The 23,150-nt window shown below is 39.3% G+C and overlaps 1 protein-coding gene across 1 annotated transcript in view; it reads left to right on the top strand.

The window, feature by feature from the left end:
- The first annotated feature begins 1,886 nt into the window (after positions 1 to 1,886).
- LOC134546327 (O-acyltransferase like protein) overlaps positions 1,887 to 23,150 on the top strand; it is a 79,992-nt gene continuing 58,728 nt past the window's right edge. Inside the window, exons 1-2 of the mRNA XM_063389091.1 lie at positions 1,887 to 1,943; positions 6,214 to 6,555. Coding sequence (XP_063245161.1) covers positions 6,339 to 6,555 — 217 coding nt within the window. The 5' untranslated portion in view covers positions 1,887 to 1,943; positions 6,214 to 6,338. The remainder of the gene's footprint in view (positions 1,944 to 6,213; positions 6,556 to 23,150) is intronic.

Below are 23,150 nucleotides of genomic sequence, written 5' to 3'. Positions count from 1 at the left end.
CGCCATGACATCACAAAACAAGATGGTGGACATCGTCTCCGGCTCCACAGACCTGAAGCCTGGTGACATAGCCCCTTTTCCACACTACTAATGTCAAGGCTTGGTTGTCGGTTGGAGGACGAATTCGATGGTCCGTAAACTTCTCACAGCCCCATACACACGTTAGGGTCTCTTTTTCATAAGCTGAGTAATTACACTCAGCACCCCTCATCAATCTGCTAGGTTAGGCCACGGGATTTAGCAGGCCATCAGTTTCCTGACTTAGAACTGCCCCTAGTGTGAGTTCACTGACGTCCACACTAGGACAAATTGGCTCCGGAAATCGGGTAAAATTAGTGGCTAGTGCTTCCTTTATTGTTCGGAATGCCTGCTCTTATTCTTACCCCCACGCAAATATGGGCACCTTCTTTTAAAACTTACTAAGGGTTTCAGACTCCTTCTGATAGCTTAGGTATGAACTACGCATAATAACGTACCATCCCGACCATGCCTCTTACGTTTTTAGGGGCTTCTAAACTGAGCAAAGGTTTAACTTTGTGGGGGTCAAGAAGCATTTTCCCATCATTAACAATAAATTCCCAAACATTTATGAACTGCCTTCCCATAATGACTTTTCCTGGGTTGACGGTAAGCCCCGCCTCCCTAAAAGCTTGCAAAACATTACTAACATGCTTTTCGTGCTCCTCTAAGTTTGACTGAAAGTGATCGCATCATCCATGTAATTTGTAACGAATTTTCCAAAAAAAGGACTGAAGAACTTTAGCAAAGGCTTTTACACAAGGCTTGTGCTCCATAACTAACCTCGGGCCATAAGTCATATATAGAATGTTATCAGTTCATAATGGTCAAATACTGCGAATCAATTTTTAAGTTCAAAACAACAAAAAATTACTTGAAAACTTTTATCGAAAGAAACTTTCGTTCAGGAGATATTTCACAATTTGTGTATTTTTTCCTTCCAACTTTATACAGACTTTCCAAAAACCTAAAAATTATGAATACACAAGACTACAATAATTCCGATTTCACCATTAGAAGAAAAAAATATATTTACTGTAAATCTTGTTTGCAACCTTCAAGGTCAGTTTTAACCGATACAATATTGTTCGTATTAAGTAAGTTATACTAATTTAGCAAGTTTTTTTTTTTTTAATTTTTCTTCATTTCTACGCTCTTGGTTCCATTTTCCTGGTAAGAACTCAACCTGAGATTTTCAATATTTATATTTTATGTATGTATCTGTCCGGAAGTGATTTGTGCAAAATAATGGCAATTATTGTGCGTTTATATACAAAGACTGTTGAATTGACGATGGTTTTGTAAACTAGGCACCATAAAACGATTAAACAAGGTAGTGACGACTGCAGAAGATGGTGTTTATTCAAAATATACCTTTAAAAAAAAAAGCTGAAAAATACTTGAGAGCAGCTAAGCCTATGTTAATTGAGCCGTAAAGTTGTCACTAACTGAGCTAGTGCCTGAACTCGCCCGGCGTGATCGAGGCTTCGATACTGTCGGACGTGTAACGGCCTGTCCATCCTCGGCCCCGCCCGGGCAGACGCTCGATACAGTTGGACAGAGCCGTCACTTTCACTAGCAGTGAAATGGCTCGGGCTACGGGCAAGGATCCGGTCTATTTTCCCTCGCGTTGCACAATGCTTTCTTCTCGCGCCTGCGCGCGCGCTGTCTCAGCCCCGACCCGGAAACCTGGAGGTCGCTGGTATCTCGCGCGGCGCACGCAATGGCAGCTTGTTTCCTCTCCCCCCTCCCTCCTCTTTCACCAACCGACATCACACATCGCAGTTCTCCGCCGTCCCCAACCCAGCCGCGTGATGGCGCAAGCAGCCGGCAGTGCCCGGGTTCGAGTCCCTTCCGACCACACAGACTCGTGGTACTCGCGGTCTCCCACAAGTACCTGCAGCGCCACCACAGTAACCGCTTGCGTATGTACATTTTCATTGACCAGCACACACTTATAATGAAGCCATCATATCCTCACAGACATATTGTAAAATATATATTATTTATATTTTTGTCATTTATATATTGTTTCATGGTAATTATTCTTATATTTAGATTTTTTTTTTGGGGGGGGGGGGGGGGGGTTTGTAGGTACCTACAGTATTTAAGAGATTTACTTTTCATATCTTCATCACATGTCATATATTGTATTTATTGGCTATCATATAGGAAAATACGACATTAAAAATTTGTACGAAATTTAATACACATTCTTGTATCTGGCCATCGTTTTAGTTTCAAAACTGATATCTGGTCCTCGAAAAAGGAAAAATTGGCAATCACTTGTATAGACAAGGCCAATTGTTCCCCGTATTCCCTGCTTTATGTTTGTTGTTGATGAGACATGATGTCAAAATAAATTATTAATTTTAATTTCGTGGATTTAGATACAGTATAAATAAAAAAGGGTATCATTGTGACATCAGTGGGCCTCTATTAAGATTATAAATGCACGATATGTAGAACTCGCAGGCGAGGTTCTATTCCTTAAGGAAGTCTCACACGCAGTGAAAGTGAGGTTGCAAAAGCGGCGACATTGCAGACGGTACCCAGGGACGGAACTAAGGGGGGGGGGGGGCAGAGGGGGCTTGCGTTTCGGGCGCCGTATTTGAGGGGCGCTTAACTGGCATATTTACTTGAATACGCGTGGCAAAAGCACAAAAAAAAAAAATGTTGGAGAGATATGAACTGAATTATTTGTATTGAAAGGTACATACATGTATATATGTCGTCAAATATTTAAAAAAAAACTGGTATTTTTCGCATACTATTGAACTTAAGTTGTATTCAAAATGAAATGACTGCAAATTTATCTATTTATTTACAATCTAAGTTTAATGAAAAATATTTGGACTATTGAAAATGCTCCAGTCTAGCCATCTTTCGAAAACAAAGTTCCGACGCTCTTTACAGTAAACAACGTAGCGCCCGCGACGTGATGGACACAGAAAGTATTTCTAATCGGGAGGTCTGTAGCGTCCACCATTTCTGTCGCGCCGACGTCACGGATGTGTCGTCCGTCGCTCTGTTGTGATTCCAACATGGAGAGCCTGACGCCAGGCAGCGAGGACGATGGCTCGGCTCGCGTCCCAGTCATAGCCGCGGAGATGACCACGGCTTCACTAGGGGATGGATGATTCTGCGACGGCTGGTCATTGCCTTCCGCAGTATGCAGGTAGAGCACAGTGGCCAGTTCTGAACTGCGGGAGGGGGCGAATATTCCACGAGTGAAAAATCCCCGACCTAATACCGGACAGCTATATATATCTGTATGAAAACCTGGCGTTGTCACGTCAGTCTGACAGATGGCAAACGTTAACCCCAGTATGAAAAATGCATCTGTTTAATACATGTGGTACCATCATTATGACAACGAAAATAACTATCTTCTATTTTAGAAAACTGTTACTTTTAATCACTATACAGATTTACGTGTGAAAATAAACCTCCAGTTGTTCAAATTTCTTAAAAATAAGTTTATTTTTTATAACTATATACTATAATACATAATTTAACAGTTTATTCATAAAATATTTTTTGTAAACACGTCTCTTGCCACTAGTTTATTTTTCATACTCTCGCCTTCGTTGTCAGTAAAGTCTCTAGTGTATTTGGTGTAATGGATGTAGCTGACACAATTACTCTCAATAATAAGTGTTATGTGACAACATAAACGTTCAGTTAAGGGTGAAAGACTTGATGAAACGGTCCGTACTTGCGACAATGAGTTCACATAGACGAAGAATTGATTGGCGAACACTTTCAAAACTTTGAGCGTATCTGTAATGAAATATAACAGTAAAAGCGACGAAACACGCGATGTTGGCTGGCAGAGTGTTGTCTGGCTCTCGCTGTGTGTGTGCAGACAACTTACTGTGAGCGAACCTGTTTTATTAACTACAATGCGGAGATTAATAGGAACATTGTTCAGTTTTGAAACAGCAGGTTTAGTACACAAATTAGGGCAGTTGACATTATTTTTTTATTGTAGGTATTGCTTGACTACTTTTGGCCACGAATGTCGGTTAGGTCATTCATTGTTCTTTAAGCACTTGAAGTTATTATATTCATGAAAAACTGAATTGAGACACTTTCCTTGCATTCAGTACCACGAGTGTTTATGATGTATCTTCGCTGCCTAGAGGTAGTTACTTTTTCGATGTATGTAAATATTATCGCTTACAAATTTGTGTTGTTACGGAGATGGCTATGCAGTGTAAAAAAAAAAAAATTACTTTATAAACACAAATTGTTCTTAGTTATGTTAAAGTTAAATAATAAAATAGGAGTTTGCTGCATTGAAAAAATACCTCATTGCAACAAATGTAAAAAAAAAAAAAATAAGCGAACAATATATGTGAAATCATCGTACGCGTGCAGAGTGCCTCGCAAAAGCCTCCTCGCTGCTAAGCTACCGTCACACGAACATTACAGACCTGTGCACCGTCGTCCAGGGTGCTACTAGGGCGGATTGTTGGGTGGGGGTGGTAGGGGAGCCTCTGTGACGTCACGAGGTTGAACCACCGGCCCGCAAGTGTACGGCGGCCTTGTGAGCGCCCGGTTCGCACGCGGTGGAGACACGGGAAGCCTGCCACGCACAGATTCTTTCTTACACGCTAGAATACTAGCCTTAGTGTAACTTACAGATATGTTATGAGCTAAAAAAATAAAATAAAAAAAAACGCGCGGATTAAAAGCGTGACATAAAGTTAACAAAGTGATGCATCAAAAATGATTAAACCATTAAACACGAGAAAAATATTGATTTAAAAAAATGCAGCTAGTATTTTTTTTTACATTTGATACCTGTCACGGGAAAGGCCCTGTCATTATTGAGGCAAGCTGCTTGTAAGAACAGTAGTTTGGGATCCACGCATGGATCTATGGCCACAGAACAAATAAAGCGCTAGTACAAAGTTGACACTCAATGCTATTGAACGTTTGCATTTTCTCTTCGTAGTCAGTATACAAATTTTCATTCTTGACAGACATGAAAGCGATTTTGTCATGCTTTGTTTAGTATGATAACGCATCGTATGTCAACATATGAGATATGTCATTAATAATGCTAGCCTTCAATATAGGTATGCATTTAATAGTAAATATGTGCATGAAATCTTTATGGGAAAACTATTGGTTTGTTTGCTAGCATGCGGAGTCGCAGCCCTGAATTAATACAGTTTACTAAATAATAACAATGAGGGATAGAAGGGGGACATATCAATATCGTTATTTCTACTCTTGTTAGCACATGTCAATTTTACACGTACTTCACAAGCATTCCAACCTCTTAACGCCACCCCATGTTGTCTTATTCGTTCCATTAAGATACAGCGTGTGCAAAGCGTGATATAAATAAAAATAACAATTATTTGTTTTTATAAATTTAAAAGTGTTAACAATTAGATAGTTTCATAACGCTGGAAATAATTAAAACAAAATATAATTAATTTCAAAACATAAGTAACATGTAATGTTGCTTGAAAACTTTTATTTCTTTTGCCAAGATTTCGTTCGTTTTATCGCCAAGATTTCGTTAGATTTATCACCAAGGTTTGGTTCGATTGATCGTAAAGCAACCGGGACTAAACACTGGCTCACCGCACCCTGTAGTACGTCCACTCCGTGCTGCCAGGCGCGGCGCCGGGAACACTTCTCGGGAGGGGCTGACGTGCCAACAGAGGATGCAGTCAGGGACTAACTAGACTAGTTTGGCAAGAACTCATCGTGACATCCCCCCCCCCTTTTCTTTTTCAAACCAACCAAACCAAAACCTTTCCTGACAACACCTCATATCGCCACCACACATTATTCCACTATCCCACATATTTTTGATTCAACTTAGATGAAAAATAAATATATTTATTTGCAGTCATTTCATTTTTAATACATTGCAAGTGGGACAATACGCGAAGTATATTTGCCGATAATCTTCCAAAACAAATAATTCAGTTCATCTGCCGTCCAATACTTTTTTTTTTGTGTGTTCTAGTACTACGATATTCAAGTAAATATCCATAGTAAACTTACTCCACCAGTTCAGGTGGCGCCCCGTCTGCCCCCCTCTAGTTACGTCTCTGGATGCATTTTTAAAACATGACACGAAATAAGCCGGTGTTTGGGGTTGTAATATTTACAAACCATGGTCCCACATACTGAACGTGTGATGTTCCGCACCACTTGCTCTGAAAGGAAGCCAGACTCCCCCCCCCCCCCTGCTAGGCGGCGGGGAGGGGCGGCGGCGGCGGCGGCGGCCGGGGAAAACAGCGCGCGACGGGCCGCACTCCCGCCGACGCACAGCGGAGGAAGGCAGCGCGATGGCTCCTCGACCGGCAGGGCTGCTGCTGCTGCTGCTGCTGCCGCTGCTGCTGGAGACGGCCGCGCAGCCCGAGGACATGGCCTCCATGCTGCAGCTGTACAGCCCCTCGCGCCTCGCCGCGTTGCTGCCCGCGCTCAACCTGTCCCGGCCGTGCGCCGCGCACTACGGCGTCTTCCTGGACCGGCTGGGCGACCAGACCGCGTGGGCCCTGAAGAGTGAGTAGCGCGCCGGCTCTGCTCCTTGCCAACAACACCTGCCCGGGATCATGTTCGCACATTGCGGGGCGGCGGGAATTAAAAAAAACTTTTGTAAAGGGACGTATGTGTGAAAACACAACCCTGCAAGGTTACAGGCTCGAATAGTAGGAATTTTCAGTTTATGATAATTTTTCAACTATTTAACATATTCTGTATATAGCCTATGTATATATATTTAATAGAAAAAATCTTTACCATTCGTAGTTTCTTACTACGCTAAAACATAATTTCATAATGTAAATGTTCTTAGTTGTAAATTTCTTATTATGTGCTATTGCAGATCGAGAGGAAATTCGGTCCCTAAACGACCACACGGCAGTTATACTTCAGAAAATAAACTAGATGAAAAAGTAAATATTTTTAATTTTATATTTTTGTGTTCTTCTGAGCATGTAACAAACTAAACAAACTTCACATATGTGCGTTTTAACAAACATAGGAAAAAATTATTCGGGTTCGCGGAAACATCTTTTCTTTAAATAAATTACATTCGAATAAAATTATATCGTATGGTCTTGTAGAAGCCACCTCTCTGATAAACATTTTGGGGTGATTTATAACAGCTTCTAAACTATTTTCATTGGCTAGTAAAGTAAAACATGTATATCAAAGCAATTCACCTTTGTTGAGCTTAAACATTATTTAATGGTATCTATGGTAGTGGTTACTTCTGCCGGTGACACTTTGGTCAGTCTCAAAGAAATAACAAAGTGTGAGATAGCGACTCAAACGAATACAAGGCAAATCGAACGCGACCAGGTTTTTCTCTGTCCGACGCAAGAAGAGATGTGAATGTAGTACACTTGCACTCAGAGCAGGCTGACCAACTGTTGGCACCAAGTGAACAATCTTACAACGAATAAATATTATCAGTTGTATATTAGCCGTCTTTGTTTGCATATATGTGACAAAGTTGTCAGCAGGCACTATTACGAAACCATAATATTCTCACAAAAATATTTAAAACATTGTTATTAATATTACTATACATGATTATTATTAATTTTTGTATTTGTTTCATAGTATTTATTATTAAATTTGGAACTTTTAAATATTGTTTTTAGATAATTATTTTCCGTTTTTCAATAGCATGCTGCATATTGTATGTATTGGTTATCCTATAAAATAATACAAAATTATGAAAAATTGTTTGAGATTTAATGTTTATTGATTTGTATCTGACCCTCGGATTAGTTTATAAAACGATTTCTGGCCCTCGAAAAGAGCGAAGTAGGTCGTCACTGCTCCAGAGAGCGCGTGTTCCCTCCCGACTGAAGGGCTGTCTTGGTGAGTGAGCACACTGTAATATGTTTTTTTAATTCGAACAGAAATATTCATGTAAATTTGCATGAAAACAACTGAATCACTACAAAATAGTGTTCGCAGTAATACTGGGTTTGGATTCTTAGCCGGGAATTAATGCTTTGAGCTGTCCCAGTACATCCCGTAGTTAAAGTTATTTATAGATCGTTCCCTGAATAGTTTTATAGTACCTATTAACTACGCACATAATAAGCATAATACAACAAAATAAAGCCAAGTGGTTGAATAATCAATTATCTTTACCATGGTTTAAAAAAAATTATTCATGAATGAAACATCAACTAAAAAATAAAATTATGTGCCAATTTTTGTAAAATATACTCGTTAATATATAAAAAAACGTATATCATATAAATATATATATATATATGTGTGTGTGTGTGTAAAAATAACCATAGCCATGTGTTGTACAAGTTATAATATCTTCCTTGTATTATTACAAATTATTTCTTGACAACTGGTTTTCAAAGTAATCTTTTGTAAAAGTACAGAAAATACTTTTTCTGTGTATCGGCACAGTTCAATAATGAATTCCCCCGTCACCGACATATTACTCGTGCATGGACAACGCTTGTGTGTGCTATCACTAGGAAGTCAGGACGTCAGGAGAAAGTGAACGCGGGTAGCTGCTTGAGCATACAAAGTGCCGCATCGTGTATAAGCGTTGCACAGTCGACTGGTAACTGGCCTCGGTAACACGTGCAAACACCCAATGACTGACGGCAGATTGATAAGCTTGGAGGCAGGCGTAAACCACTAGCTATTGGGGGGCGGTCATGTAGTGGCTGGGGCCGTGATAGGCGAGAGGATACTGCGAGGGCTCGTCGTTGCCTTCCGCATCACAGAGGCGAAGAGGAAAACACGACACCACCTGTCCAGAACCAGGCAAGGACGTGTTACACAAGTCGACGGGCCAGAAATCTAACATACCATAAGCACTAACCATAAGCCAACCGCGGCTTAACCTTACCTCGTAAGAGGTTTAACGATCTCTCAGTGCTTACGTTGCATTTGTAGTTTTTTTAATTTTTAGATCAGTGTACTCTAGAGCATAGTAGTTATTGTTTTTAAGACTTTTTTTATAAATGTTCACTGAGGTTTCGACTGCAAGAATATTTCACGTGAAAATTAGATATGGTTAAATATATTGGAGGGATTAAAAGCCATATTTTGTCAGCCTTAAAATGAGTTTGGTCAATCAATTCGTTGAAATGATACTCTTAATCCAGTTCTTGAACAGTTATAATCGTGGAACATACGAAATTCAGTAACAGCGAACTATGTTTTAAATATATATACGCGTGTATTTGTGTTGAATTTAATGCTCGTTTTGTTTTACACTTTTCCTGTTCAAGGTCCGTTTAAAAATGTACATACACATGAATAACGCGTTCCAAATATTTGAAACACCTTAAAGTTTTATACTATAGATAGCAGCGTTTGAACTTCTTTTTTTTCTTAATACTTACTCGAAATTATACCAACAAATAACTAATTGTTGTATTGACCAAATGTATAGGGATGTTAGAAAGAGCAGCATCGAACATAAGCCTGATAGTAAAGCTACTGCACGTTTAAAGAGTTGGTAGTTATTGCCGAGGTACTTATGCCAAATAATTAAATAAAATATTTTAAAAATGTGAGCGAGTCTTTCAGTACTCGCTAGTGATTTTGATTTGATTTGATTTATTATTTCATTCAATAGACCATACCATGGTATAGAATATGTCAAAAAAATTACAAATAAACATAAATACAAACACATAAACAGGTACAAGAACAGTATTAAAAGCATTACAAAATTAAAATAATATAATACAACAGCTGCTCTTCCATGAATAAGCACCTATTATATATTATATGTAAAATAAATTAGGTATATATAAAAGAAAAGTCATACATAAAAAAAAATTACGATGCTACCTCCTGTTCATAATCATCTATATTATAAAATACCTTATGTGATAAGTAAAAAAATAATTCCTTTTTAAATAAATTATATTGGTCTATATTTTTTTAAAACTGATGGTAATTTATTGAATAATCTAATACCAACATTTCTAACTGACTTTAAAGTGTTTTTCTTATTAACCCTTTGCAGATGAAAATCTGCATTAATTCGTGTGAAATGCTCATGAATATTAGTATTTTTTAAATAAATAAATTTGTTTTTATGAATAAACAATAATACTTTGTAATTATTATAAATACAGGGCACAGTAAGAAGACCTAAGGATTTATAAATATCACGACAACTGTCCAAACTTTTTATGTGGAGTATAATTCTGATTAATTTTTTTTTGTATAATAAAAACTGATTGTAGATGATGTCTATTACTCCCCCAATACATAATTCCATAGCTGATTAAAGAATAAACATAGCCAAAGTAGGCAGACCATAGGCATTGTTTGGTAGTTATATGAGAAAGTACTTTAAACAAATAACACATACTGTTTAATTTATTTAGCATACCAAACGTATGTTTGTCCCATGATAAAAATTCATCAATCTCAAGTCCAAGGAATCGTGAATGTGCCATAAAATTTAAGTTAGTATTTTTTAACAGAGTATTTGGTTTGTTTGATTTTATGTGTTGTTTTATGTGATGTGTCGTTTTATGTGATGTGTAATATCTAATCACGGTAGTGTTTACATGCTGCAAATATACTTATAATGTGAAACTCGAAAACGAAATAAATCATAGAATTTATTAAAATAATGCCGAGCGTGATACAAATACGCAAAATGTGTTTTCAACTAAATTTCTGAACGCGAATCACACGTTGTTTCCGCACCCGCCAGTATAATTCGCTGCCGGAGCAGCTACGTCAACTATTGAATCTGAAATTTCAAACTATATAACGAAACTGCTCCGATAAAAACGAAAAAGACTTGAAAAAAATATATATCCCCAGTTTTGGACTTGATTTTCGATAAGGGATTCTTTTAAGTGCTGCCTCTCTTGTTAAAATTTTTCTTTACGTGTTGTCATCGGTGCTTAATACGTGTGCAAAATTTCAAAATATTTGGCCGTCTGGAAGTGAGTGAAAATCAAATTGAAGATTCCTATTGCTCCATTTACAAGCCGGTCTGAGACCGATATATTACGCCGTAGCATAACCCGGAATTCTCCAGCCAACTTCAGCAATGATAATAAACCTACGCAGTTATTGACATCTTTTGGAACGACAATTTTTGGTAGCGTCTTTCCATATGTGGCAATTTCACGAGACTCATCTACAGCGTTTATGGTTTAAACTCTACGTGTTTTCGTATTTGTTGCTATCATGGTATCGTTGTAGGTATCCATTTATTTCACAGTGGGATGGATTTGAACTCTAACTCCGTCAGAAAACACCCTTGTTAAAGATATCCTGCGACGTTCAAATAGCAGTGGCATCTAATTGGTAGTTAATTCACCAACTCGCATTTTAATTAACAGATCGATGAAATCACTATCGTTTCGTTGGCGTATATTTATTGTCAGCTCGCAAAATGAAAACTGATGCCTCAAATTCATTTCTATTGCAAAACAATATGGTTGTAAAAACACCAGTGACCTTTGACAGAAGGTAGTTGCATAATGTCACCAAAGAGTAGGATGTTCACTCCGCCAAATTTCTCATTGTTTTGACATTCCTGTAGACGTTAATGGATAATTCTCAGATTCTCGTAGGAGACCACTGAAATTGTCAATGACTAACCAATTTATATAGCACCACTTGCGTCTCTCTTGTTGAGGCTTCTGTCCAGTCAAACATTGAAATGTCATGGTGTTGCCTTTTTCGATAGGAAGTAAAATAATAAGTAAATTTTTGCATACGACACGTGGTACATCTTTCAAAACGTGAATGGCTGTTAGAAATTGTTGAGAGGTGCTGATGCTTGTCCTAAATTATTTAATCGACTGTACCTTTTTTCTGAATGTTCATTAAGCACCATCTGTGAGGAATAAATACGTAATGCGCTTAATTGTTGTGATCGCTGTTCATCAGATTCATTGGCTAGCCGCTCATGAATCAAATTTAAACGATGAGAATGTTATTCCCCATATTCATTAGAAAATCACTCGTGAATTGAACCAAGCCGATGAGCACATTCTCTTTGCTGGCCAGTCGCCTGAGAATTAAACTAAGTCGATGAGCACGGTGTTCAACATCTGCATTTTTTAAATCTTCTCGTATCATGGTAAAGCGATGGTCTCGATCATCTTGTCTTTCGTTTCTTAATTTATTCAAAACATAAACTTTCACACCCGACAATCTATTTTCTTGCTCCTGTGTACTTTCATTCTTATGTTATATTTTAATATTTATGTTTCTATTCTTTTCTAAGCGTTTCCGTCTTTCATCTTCAGTTTCAACTAGCCGTCGTTTCCTCATTCGATAAGTGTCTTTAGAAGGTCCACCCATTACTAAAAATTGAAAAATAAACAACGTTTTTTAAAAAAAATTGGTTGTCTGTAAAGTCGGTTTACGGACGATAGTTTAACGTGACAACGTCATAACAAAACATTGATGAAATGATTGCATACTTTTATGAATAAAATTGAATCATTTTTATTTTAATAATAAAAGAATAAATACTTGAAATTATACCAGTAATCAGATTTTTAAAATGCAAGAATAATTAACCTTTATTGCCGAAATTGTTGTTGTAATAAGCAATGAAAACTACATTAACTTTTCACTTCACTTTATAAACAGTCGACGAAACAGTTCACGTGTAGATGACTTGTAATTAATTTATAAAACTGGCGTTTAGATATAAAGTTTAAATATACTTAATTATGAACAAGTTTTCATATAAATAAATTGTAATCAAATATCTATCATCAATTATATGAATCACCATAATTTTTTAGTCAATTGTAACATAATCTATTATTACTGCACTCACCGACAGCGTAACGGAACACAGCGTAACGGAACAATGAGCGTAACGGGACACAGCGTAATGGGGCAATGAGCGTAACGGGACACAGCGTAACGGAACCACGTGCGTAACGGGACACAGCGTAATGGAACAATGTGCGTAACGGGATACTTTTTTTTGCGTGCAGCCGGCGTTCATCGATTTATTATAGAGCATCCCACTCTTAGATTGCAGTGTGGAAGTAAATGGGCGCATTCTCTCTCTCTCTAACACACGCCGATTGCCGTTAGCACTGTCCTTGTTTCTTCGTGCGTTGTTGCCAAATATCAAACGAAATTAAAATTTTAATTTTTGGACCAAGCTTTTTTTCATATTGTATAGCATCAAAATACGCATCAGTCAATGCTTATTTTGAATACTTAACAATATTTTAAGTGTCCAAAAAAATTAAAAAACATAACTTATTCACTGCGAACTGTTTTGACGAATTCCGAGATGTTGCACATCAAAAAAAATAACCTACATGTGTATTTCATTCAGATTATTTTTATTAATAAATTAATGCCTTAGGACGCCATCGAACAAATGTTAAGACAAAAACTATACAGGTTTCACTTAAATAATTTTTTTAATATATTGAAATACATTTTCTCACAAACTGACACATCATAATGTTGACCAGCGGAAAACTTTTTTTCTATTAAAGATAGATGGGGACGAAAGCGTGAAAAATGTTCACAATGAATTGAATTAGTTTTTAAAAGCAGCTCCATCTCAATTGCTTCTACAGTTTCCGTGGAAATAGTTGTTAAAGATGTGTCTTATCAGTACAAGAGCGCGCTGCAATAGAGGTTTCTCTCACAAGCTGCCGTCGTAAGAGGAAACAGGGTCGTGTGTTTAGATAAGTGGGGTTCTGTCCTGCAAGCAATTTCAAATACATGGCTTCCTTAGTCAACCATGTATTTCCTTAGACACGCATTTCTGAAAACCAGCCTGCCAGTTAGTATCGCGTCTCGCGACGAAGCAACGCGTTGTGTCCGGTGACTCGTTACAGTTATAATTTTGACAAACAAATTATATATTAACATACGTGATTTTATTTTCTACATTTATTTTTAATACGTACATATAAAATATGGAAGTTAGAACACCGAAAAGAAATTATATCGGTAGGCTACGCGGGAGGGAGCGCAAGATTGTGTTGAATGTATTTGAGTATTTTTCAAAAAATATGAGTGCGTGCAATGCAATTAAGGAAGCTTACCATTCTTCTGGTCAGCTCTGTGCTACTCTTATGGAAGGGGTATCAACATTGGTCAGCGGTAGCGATAGTGATTAAAAGGTATATGATGTTATTAATTTCTTAATCAAGTTAACGTTAATTTAATCGTATAAATTTCTATGAATGAAATGTGTGTGAACAGATTCTTGTTGTAAGTTAAAGTTAAAAAAAACATTCCTTATCGGCACAGCCTAAAGGCGCAGGAATATTTTGATGATTATATTTCTTTAAATTAGAACAAAAAGGGATTTTTATACCCTTAAACCCATATTTTTTTCTTCCCCTTGCAGTAATGGTTGTTACAAAATATATTTTAATCGAATCTTGAACATAATGTGTAAAATGTATCAAATAAATACGAAGGAATTTAATAGCGATGATGGTACAAAATTTGAATTATTTTCCTATCCTTCTCAACACAAAGCATCTTATCAAACATTGTTTTTGACAAAGTTTTGGAAAATAATTATGATATTTACAAACAATTTAAACAGATTTGATAAGGTGTCTACTAAGGCAGTTACGTTTTTTTGTCCGGTGAAAATTTTTTTCGAACCCATGCAGTTATGGCTGGTCGTATCAAAAATTTATTTAGAAAACATTTCTTGGCATTAGGTACTCCGAGTTATCATACGTTAAAACGGATGCGATATTATTCATATTATGGGAGTTGTTGCAATTTTTCTGTTTTTCGGAAAAGCTTCCCCATTACGACCCAATTGTTCGGATTTTTTCCATAACTACTCGACCGAGAATTTCCATTACCGTATTTTATTTATTATTTTGGACATGACTTGTCCAAAAATATGGCATTTATCGGGCCCATGAAAATGTGATTATATATATATATATATATATATATATATATATATATATATATATATATATATATGGGATTTTTAGAACATAAAAGAAAACTATAAGAAATTTTCGTCTACAATAGGTAGTTTTTATTTGAAATGTACATAAAAGTGGCATTATTACAAATTTATATGTGTAATAGTATAAAATATTATAAATTACGATATGATTTCTTAAAATGCTTCTTGTTCGATCCGAATTACAAAGACACACATCTCCTGAAATTCGTAATGTGTTAGAGATTTGGCAACAGAGCGCGCCATAAGCCGTGTACTGCAATCTAATTGTGGGACGGGCTATAGATGTTGTCACGTCAAAAAATAACCGACTTCAATATACACAAAGTTCACTAAAAAGCAAAAAATAAACATTTTATACACCAAATTAATACTTAATTGCTTTCCCGTTTATTCGTTTCCAAGTTGATTGTAATAAAGAAGTCAACATTCCCCGTATTGGTTCTATGGATTTAACTTTCACATAAAAGAAAAAAAAGTGAGTGAGTCATTCAGTACTCGCCAAAGATGTGTAACCTCGGTAACGAGCAAATTCACGTGTTCTCATGTTACAAATACACTTATACGAAAATATGGTATGAATTTCGACGTAGAATCCTTAAAAATAATGCCGAGCATGATAAATATACGCAAATTGTGTTTTCAAATACATTTCTGGACGCGAATCACACGTAGTTTTCGCACCCACCGCTAGAATTAGCTGCCGGAGCAGCTACATCGACTATCCAACATTCCATTTGCATGCAGAAATTTTAAACTATATAATGCAACGGCTCCGATAAAAGCGAAAAAGACATGAAGTAATACTAAAAACCCGAATTTGGAGCTGATTTTCAACAAGGAATTTTATTAAAATACTGCCGATCTTTTTTAAATTCATTAAACAGTTAATGCAATAAAGTTTCCCCTTTGGCTTTGTGAACTTCGGTTCGCGCCATCCGCCACAGATGGCAGAAATGTTATTAATGCGTCTTTCGTTCCGTTCACAAAATTACTCCCACCAAATGCCGTATACTGAGAGTTAAGATGTTACACATCAAAATTGCTGTCAAATGCAATGCTAATGTGTCCAAGTCGGGGGCGCGAACTCTCTCAATCGCTCACAAGAAGTTTGCCGTGAGGTTAGGCCTATGTTCGTTTTTGAAATTAATTCAAAACTTTAGACTTACGCCATTTTTTGTTTACGCTCAAGGATGGACAACAAAAAATAATACACAACACACGGAGAACAACCCATTATTAGCTGTTGACAAAAATGTTACACAGATATTCCAGTGGAAGGAATTTAATCAGAACAAATGACAGCGCAGACGAACGCAATAGGCTGACAACTACGAGACAGTTGCAACAAGAACAGTAAATACAGAAAACTGTAACTACCGGACAACACAACGACGCACAGGAGTGTACCCAATGTTGAAACTAGGCTTTCTGTATTTCCATGTTTGTGCTTGATGACGGGAGCAGATACCATTTTCTGAAATGCCACGGCTGAGCTCGTCCGTGCTGTTGTCGCCGTGTCGTCCAGATATGTTTAGTTCCATCACGGGGTACACCTGCGAGTTGTTTCCTGTACTTACTGTCCTCGCAACTGTCTTACCGTCTGACTACATTCCCTCCACGGAATTCTCAGTGCTGAATAAGCATATTACTTTTGACACCAGCTGATATAGGCTTGTTATTATGTGATTATTGTTATTTCGTATTCACATTTGTTATCGATTCCGGAATTTCGTTTCTAAAACGACTAGCTTAAACCAGATATGACTATGTTAAAGTTATTCTGTTAAATCAATCTTACCTATTTCAAGAATCGTTCAGAGAACTAAGGTTATGTTTCTGTATTTGAATTACGTTGCTTCCTAGCAATTTGTTGGTGTTTTCAATATTTTACTCAAAGATTTGAATTTAACAAAACATATATCTTTTATGTTCTTAATTAATTTCTTTCGTCAACTATCAAAGGAGAATTGAACGACCAATACGAACATAGGAATGGCAAAGGAATTGCATTACACTTCCATCTTAATTCCTCCGCCGAATAATGTTATGGTTACCGCTCAGATCTCACGCTAGTTGCCCGAGGCACGACGAGAAGACTGCGCGCCGCGCTGGAAGAACCCACGGCCCTGTCCGCGCGGGCGTGACGTCACAGCGACCACGGCGGTTGTCCGCTGCCGGAAGGAAGCCACCCGCTGACCGCCGCGTCGCCGAGGAGAAAGCTGCGTTCAAAGCCAATTGCCGGTTGCGCAAGTGCCCGCCCCTCCACCCCCCCCCCCTCCCCCCGCGGCGACTGGGCGCGGCCCGAGACATCTGCGTCTCCCAGGAGGCCACGGGAACAGCGTGCAGGCTGTAGGCACTGCCCGCCTCCGACGGCTTGGATTCCCGTTTCCTTGCAGAGCATTCTGGTGCTCTCGGCTCCGTACTCATCTACATCGCTACCATGCTAACATTACCCGCAGAATGATCACTATATAGTGATTAGAAAAATAATATACTATCAGTAGAAAAAAAAATCTCGGACACACTGCTTTTTCCTTATAAATCTAGTAAATACGATTTGTTTTTAGTTTGTGGTAAGAATTAGTTTCTTTATAGGTTATAAAAAAAAGTATAACATAAACAAACTTTTAGTAATTAAACTGTACAAATAAATTATAAAGTAAAAAATAATAAATGAAGACTTTTTCAAACTGATATGTCATGTTTTCGACAAGTGATGGCCTCCTAATAACGAGTACCTCTTGCACGGCAAAGGACCCTAACCCTGTCAGACATAGAAGAAATGGCATTTTGAACGTACTCCACCGGCACAGCATCCCATTCTTCACGTCTCCTTAAATTATGTCACAAATGCTCTATCGGATTCATATCGGGAGATGGTGCAGGCCAGTCCAAAATGGTAAATACCGCGTGCTCCAAGTATTGTGTGACCACCGGTTCAAGCTGTGCGTTGTCAGTCAGTCAGCCAGTCAGTCAGTCAGTCAGTCAGTCAGTCAGTCAGTCAGTCAGTCAGTCAGTTAGTCAGTCAGTCAGTCAGTCAGTCAGTCAGTCAGTATTAAGTAGATGGCGGCAAGTCGTGAGTGAGTGATGTCCCGGCGACTCGGTCCACATCACGCCACAAGTGTGTGCACTGAGCGAGACCACCGTTTCAGTTAGAGGAGGGGGGGGGGGTTATATAACCACTTTGCCCACTGTTTGCTATACAGTGTACAGTGCACGCCCCTGAACCTGGATGAACGCCACGTGAACCCTGACCTCGCAAGACAAGACACGCTCACGGGTTCGCAGCAAATCTGTGTGATGAGCGCTGATTGGCTATTGCAGCGAAGCTATTAGAGAAGCGCGTAAACAATGATGATGTCAAGGCGCCGCAGTCATGGTAATCAATACAAGGAAATAGGGGAGATGATGGATAGTAGTATTAATGGAGATAGATGTCTCCAAAGACAAGGGATTTGAAGAGGTAAAATCGTTGAATCACCCTACATTGATGAATCTCCAACATTTATAAATTTTCTGTTTAGACTTGTAACATTTGCTGATTAACTGATAGTAGGCTACGCATGAAAACGATGTAATAACAAAATAGTATTAAGAATTTAAAAAAAAAACCTATGTAGAATAGGCGTTGGTGGTTCTCATATTACTTCAGTTTTTAAAGTTGACTTACTTATTCAGATGAATCTGTCTTCTTATTTTTAACGTATCGCTTCAAAATATATCATTGTAAGGAATCTTTTCCGTTGGAATTTTGTAGGATTACAATTTGTTTGAGAGATTTTCTGGGGAATCAATTTGTCAAATTCGTGTAATAAAACCAGAAGCAGCACGTACCAGATGCACCTCGAGTTCGGTTGGGATCGGTTATACCCTTCGTTTAAGAAATTCCTACAAGTAAGTAGGGCTGGGGAGGTGAAGCATACACACGCCCGCCCACATATTTAGTTGAAAATACATGCCCTCTCCTACCCCACCAATATATTAGGGTTCTTTTAAAGAAATGTGAAAAAACAGTTTAAAAATCCGAGAGTCAATTTTGTTGCGTCTTGGAATCATCGCAACGATGCAGACCTCTCCTAGCGGCGCAGATTGGATATTAAATACTCAATAAGTTAATGAGTGAGTGAGAGAGAGAGAGAGAGACCACGAGCCCCCTACCCATTACTTAATGTAAAACTTTTCAAACCCCCACATTACCATGGCCATAACTATAAAAGTGATCTACTCCCCTTAATTTCGACCTACTATCAAGCATTACAAAAAAAATTGTGTGTGGAGTCCACGTGGGACAGAAGTGAAACTTCTTGCGTATTAGGTATTATTTACATCAATCACACTATTCACATAAAAACGAGTGATACTTATAAAATTAAATCCACATATCCATTACGAAAATTGAGGAGTAGACAACCACAAGCAGTGTTATTAGAATTCCGTAGCATCACTGCTGCATCTCCCCTGCCGTCTCCTCTTCTGGCCGTTACAACTAGCATACATGTAACTTAGGTTCACACCTCATAAAATTCATCAATACTCCCCCAGGCATATGATCCCGCTAGGGCGTTATCCTGGTTAGGAGAAAGATGGGTCTTTTACATGCCTGACACTGTTACCAGTGCCAAACATGGGTTCCGAGAACCGGGAAATATATTCGCCATTTCCAATCACGGCATGTTACTGGAGAGCGCCCGGCTAGGTCGAGAGGTTGAGGAGACCCATCCCAACTTCGGCCCCACCGACCCGCCCCCAGCTCCGCTGTGAACCCCCAGACCACCAACAGAGCCAGCCCCCTCTGCGGGATCTGAGCAGCACCGACACGGAACCATACCTCTCACATCCCTGGGGCCCCTCGGTCACCCAGTTGCTCGTGATCCAGCCGAGGCCTATCCAACCTCTACTAGCTCAGCAGGCTAGTACCCGAGCTTAAGTAGCTCAACACTTCCACTCGTCAACAGGGCGGGGATCCTTCGGAGTGTTTTTCAAGCAGAGGAGGACCACGACCACCACGTTTACTACTACAATCATGATCCTGAACCATTAGAGGAAATCTCGGCAGGGAACTATCACAGTAAAGTATCAGTCCCATGGCACCCTTCATTTTCAGGTATAGTGCTTTCCCGGGCAGTCTCACGGCGGCCGAGACCCCCCGAATCCGGACATGGATGACCTTGGGTACTTCAATAGCATGTCTCCCGCCCGAAGGTTACAGCTGTGCCAAAGCCCGGGTAGGTAAGGTAACACCAAACCAAAGACTGCCTTAATTACCAACCCTTAGACTATCCCCCGCCCAAGGGTTACAGCCTTGCCAGGGCCCGGGTGCCCAGACCAGGAGGACACCCCCGCCACGCAACCACCCTTCGCTATTCCATATGCATCATGGATTCTTCACGTTGAATCCAATGCTTTGAGACACCACCTATGGTTTGGGGGTCCAAAACCCCCCAGTGTAATTTCTGCAGGAGCAAAGTGTAGTCACCTGCTCACAGCTAACTGATCCACCAGAATTCCCATTCCGACATACCGAGGAAGTCAGAGGAGTGGGCACCCCCAGCAAATCCCATATTTGTTTAAACACTGGCTCCACGAGAAGGCTATGGGTTGCCGTAAGCGGGAGAGGCTATATATTCGCATCACTCGCCCTTTTTGGAATCCTGCTAAGAGCTTCCCTCAGATACTAGAGCCGACTACAGCTCCGACATGTCATTGATCCACTCTAAATCCCAGAGGGTCCACAGTCAACCCCCAGGGACACAGAACCCTTAAGTCAGTACAACTAGCATACAGCATGCTCCGCTAGTACCTATCCCCCCTTTTTTTATGCCGTCTTCCGATTCGACCGCTAGCTCATGCGTTGGAGTGGCGTCGCCGCCGACGCACTCTTCTGCTATACCGGTTCCCCCAGCACGTAACTAACTATTCCCCTCATGCGGCCGGAATTTTCGTAACGCTCGAAAATTGTAGTCCCCTCAGCTAAAAATTTTTACTTCAAAATCTCAAACATCGGGCCGAGGAGATCATGCCCCCACCCACCTTATTTTAAGCGGCTTGGTGAGTGATTAAAACAGATTTCGCTACCATACTATATTTATTGAAATAACTTTGTAACCGCGAAAGGTTGAAGGTAACGTGTGGTTTCAACGGGATCGTGTGGTTATCTGCGAAGTTGTTCGGGCCGTCGGAGACGACCTCGAGGTGTCCCGCGCGGAGTGGGTTCCGCTGTTTCGGCCCGGACTGCCGACGGACAAGTAGCGGCAGACAGCACTGCGCGGCGAGTATCACCAAGCACGCTGCGTTAGAATTCTTTGCTACGCAGCATGGTCGTTAGATCCCGGGGGAGGCCTGCCTGCACTGGCAAAACTGTGATTCTGAAACAAGTTTTATGTATTATGGAAAACTTCCTGTATATTCTAAATGTTTTCTGCTTATTTCACGTAGGCCACAATATGGGCAGTGTACAACATACAAGCACCCTATCCAAAGATGTCTTGTGTCGGTTAAAACCCACGCGCAGAACTCTCGGGCCCCCCCCCCCCCCCCCTCGGAAATTTCCGCGGGCCATCTTGCGAAACCTACATATTTGCGCACCTGCTACGCAGACTTGGGTCCAGTGGCGCTAACAGGAATTTATTTCGTGAAAAAAAAAAAAAGGGGGGGGGGAATTGAAAACAAGAAAAAGTATTTAAAAAACTAACGTCAACAACAAGGGGCTTGGATAGTTACGTTATCATTCTCAACATGCATTACTGAATATTTGGTTTGTGGTTCCATCTTGGCGTTGCATCATCCAAAATAACATACTGCTTACAACGGGATCTCGCATTAATTTTTTTATAAGTTCAGGGGAGCGGGTATATATCCCCCCCAACCCTCTCCCCTCCCCCTCCCCGGGAAGGCCGCACTGCTTGGGTCTCGGCGACTAAGAACACCGCCGTGTCTGCCATAGGTAGACAGCATTCTTATTTTCACAAAGTCCCTGTATTTTCAAATGAAGCTGCTTTTCATTTGTAACCTAGAACACAATCACACGGACTTTTTTATTAGCCTTCATCTGATGTAAGTGAAGATTCGAGTAATTATTTACAATTTGTACTTTTTTTCGACGTTCGTTGTGCAGATACTTTAATGTCGTAGCAGCGAATACTTTACAAACTCTTTGACGAGCAGTCATCCTACACAGAGTTAAAAAGTTAATTGCACGTGAAAAATGTTTCTGCTAACATTATTTCAATAGTACGTACAATAAGATCAAGTTTTGTCCATGTACCACTAGCACTTAGTGTGGCGCAGAAAGTTTGGCAAACGATTTGGATACTGAATCTGTATCTATACGTGCTAAACTAATATTACGTATAAAGAGAGAGCGCGAGTTGATTTGCTTGTTTGAAAAAGAACTGTAAAACCCTACGGCCGATTTCAAAACTTATTTCACTGTTATAAAGCTACATTATTCCAGATAGACAAAATCTATAATTTTTTTTATAAAATATAGTATTTTAACATATAGAAATATTTATAACTTAAACTGGAGAAAAAAGACTAAATTGATTGTAAATTGGCTAACGCAGATTAAACCTTTTCTCATCCATATCCGTTGTAGGTGTACAAATTATTTATTTTTGTGACCAATATTTATTCCCTTTATTTGCTACAAATTCAACTGAGTTTTTGTTTTGACTTAGGATAATATAGTACAATAGCTCAAATCCCGTCAGCCAATCACTGCTTTAGTGACGCAATATCACTGACCGAAACTGCCGATTAACATTTTATTTTGGACCTTTGATATTTCCTACAATCTCAAGTACTGATTGTATTGTTTATTTTAAAAATGAAGTAGATTGTCGTCTGCAATGTGTCTACGTTTTGGTTTGTGGGTCTCGTCGCTTGTGAATGGCGTATGACGTCATCTTAACGGCTCTACCTTTGAAATGGTTCGTCGACGGGTAAGGAAAGTAGGAGATTCCGGCCTGACACCATAGGGTCCAGCGAACGGGATTTGTGCAACCCCAGAATCTGTTTAATTGGTGTAGCTAATTAGGCCACCGAGTCTCTATTCGTACTTTAAAAGTGGGCTGGAACGTTTCTAAATAAGTTTAGCTAGGCTGCAGTTGAATAGTGTCAGATTCAGGAGTGTTATGAAAATTGTGTATGCAGCATCGTGCGGTCAGCCTAGTAGCCATTATTCCATTAT

Source organism: Bacillus rossius, chromosome 1, assembly GCF_032445375.1.
Source record: "Bacillus rossius redtenbacheri isolate Brsri chromosome 1, Brsri_v3, whole genome shotgun sequence".
Taxonomy (NCBI): domain Eukaryota; kingdom Metazoa; phylum Arthropoda; class Insecta; order Phasmatodea; family Bacillidae; genus Bacillus; species Bacillus rossius.
This window is presented reverse-complemented; position numbering and strand designations above follow the sequence as displayed.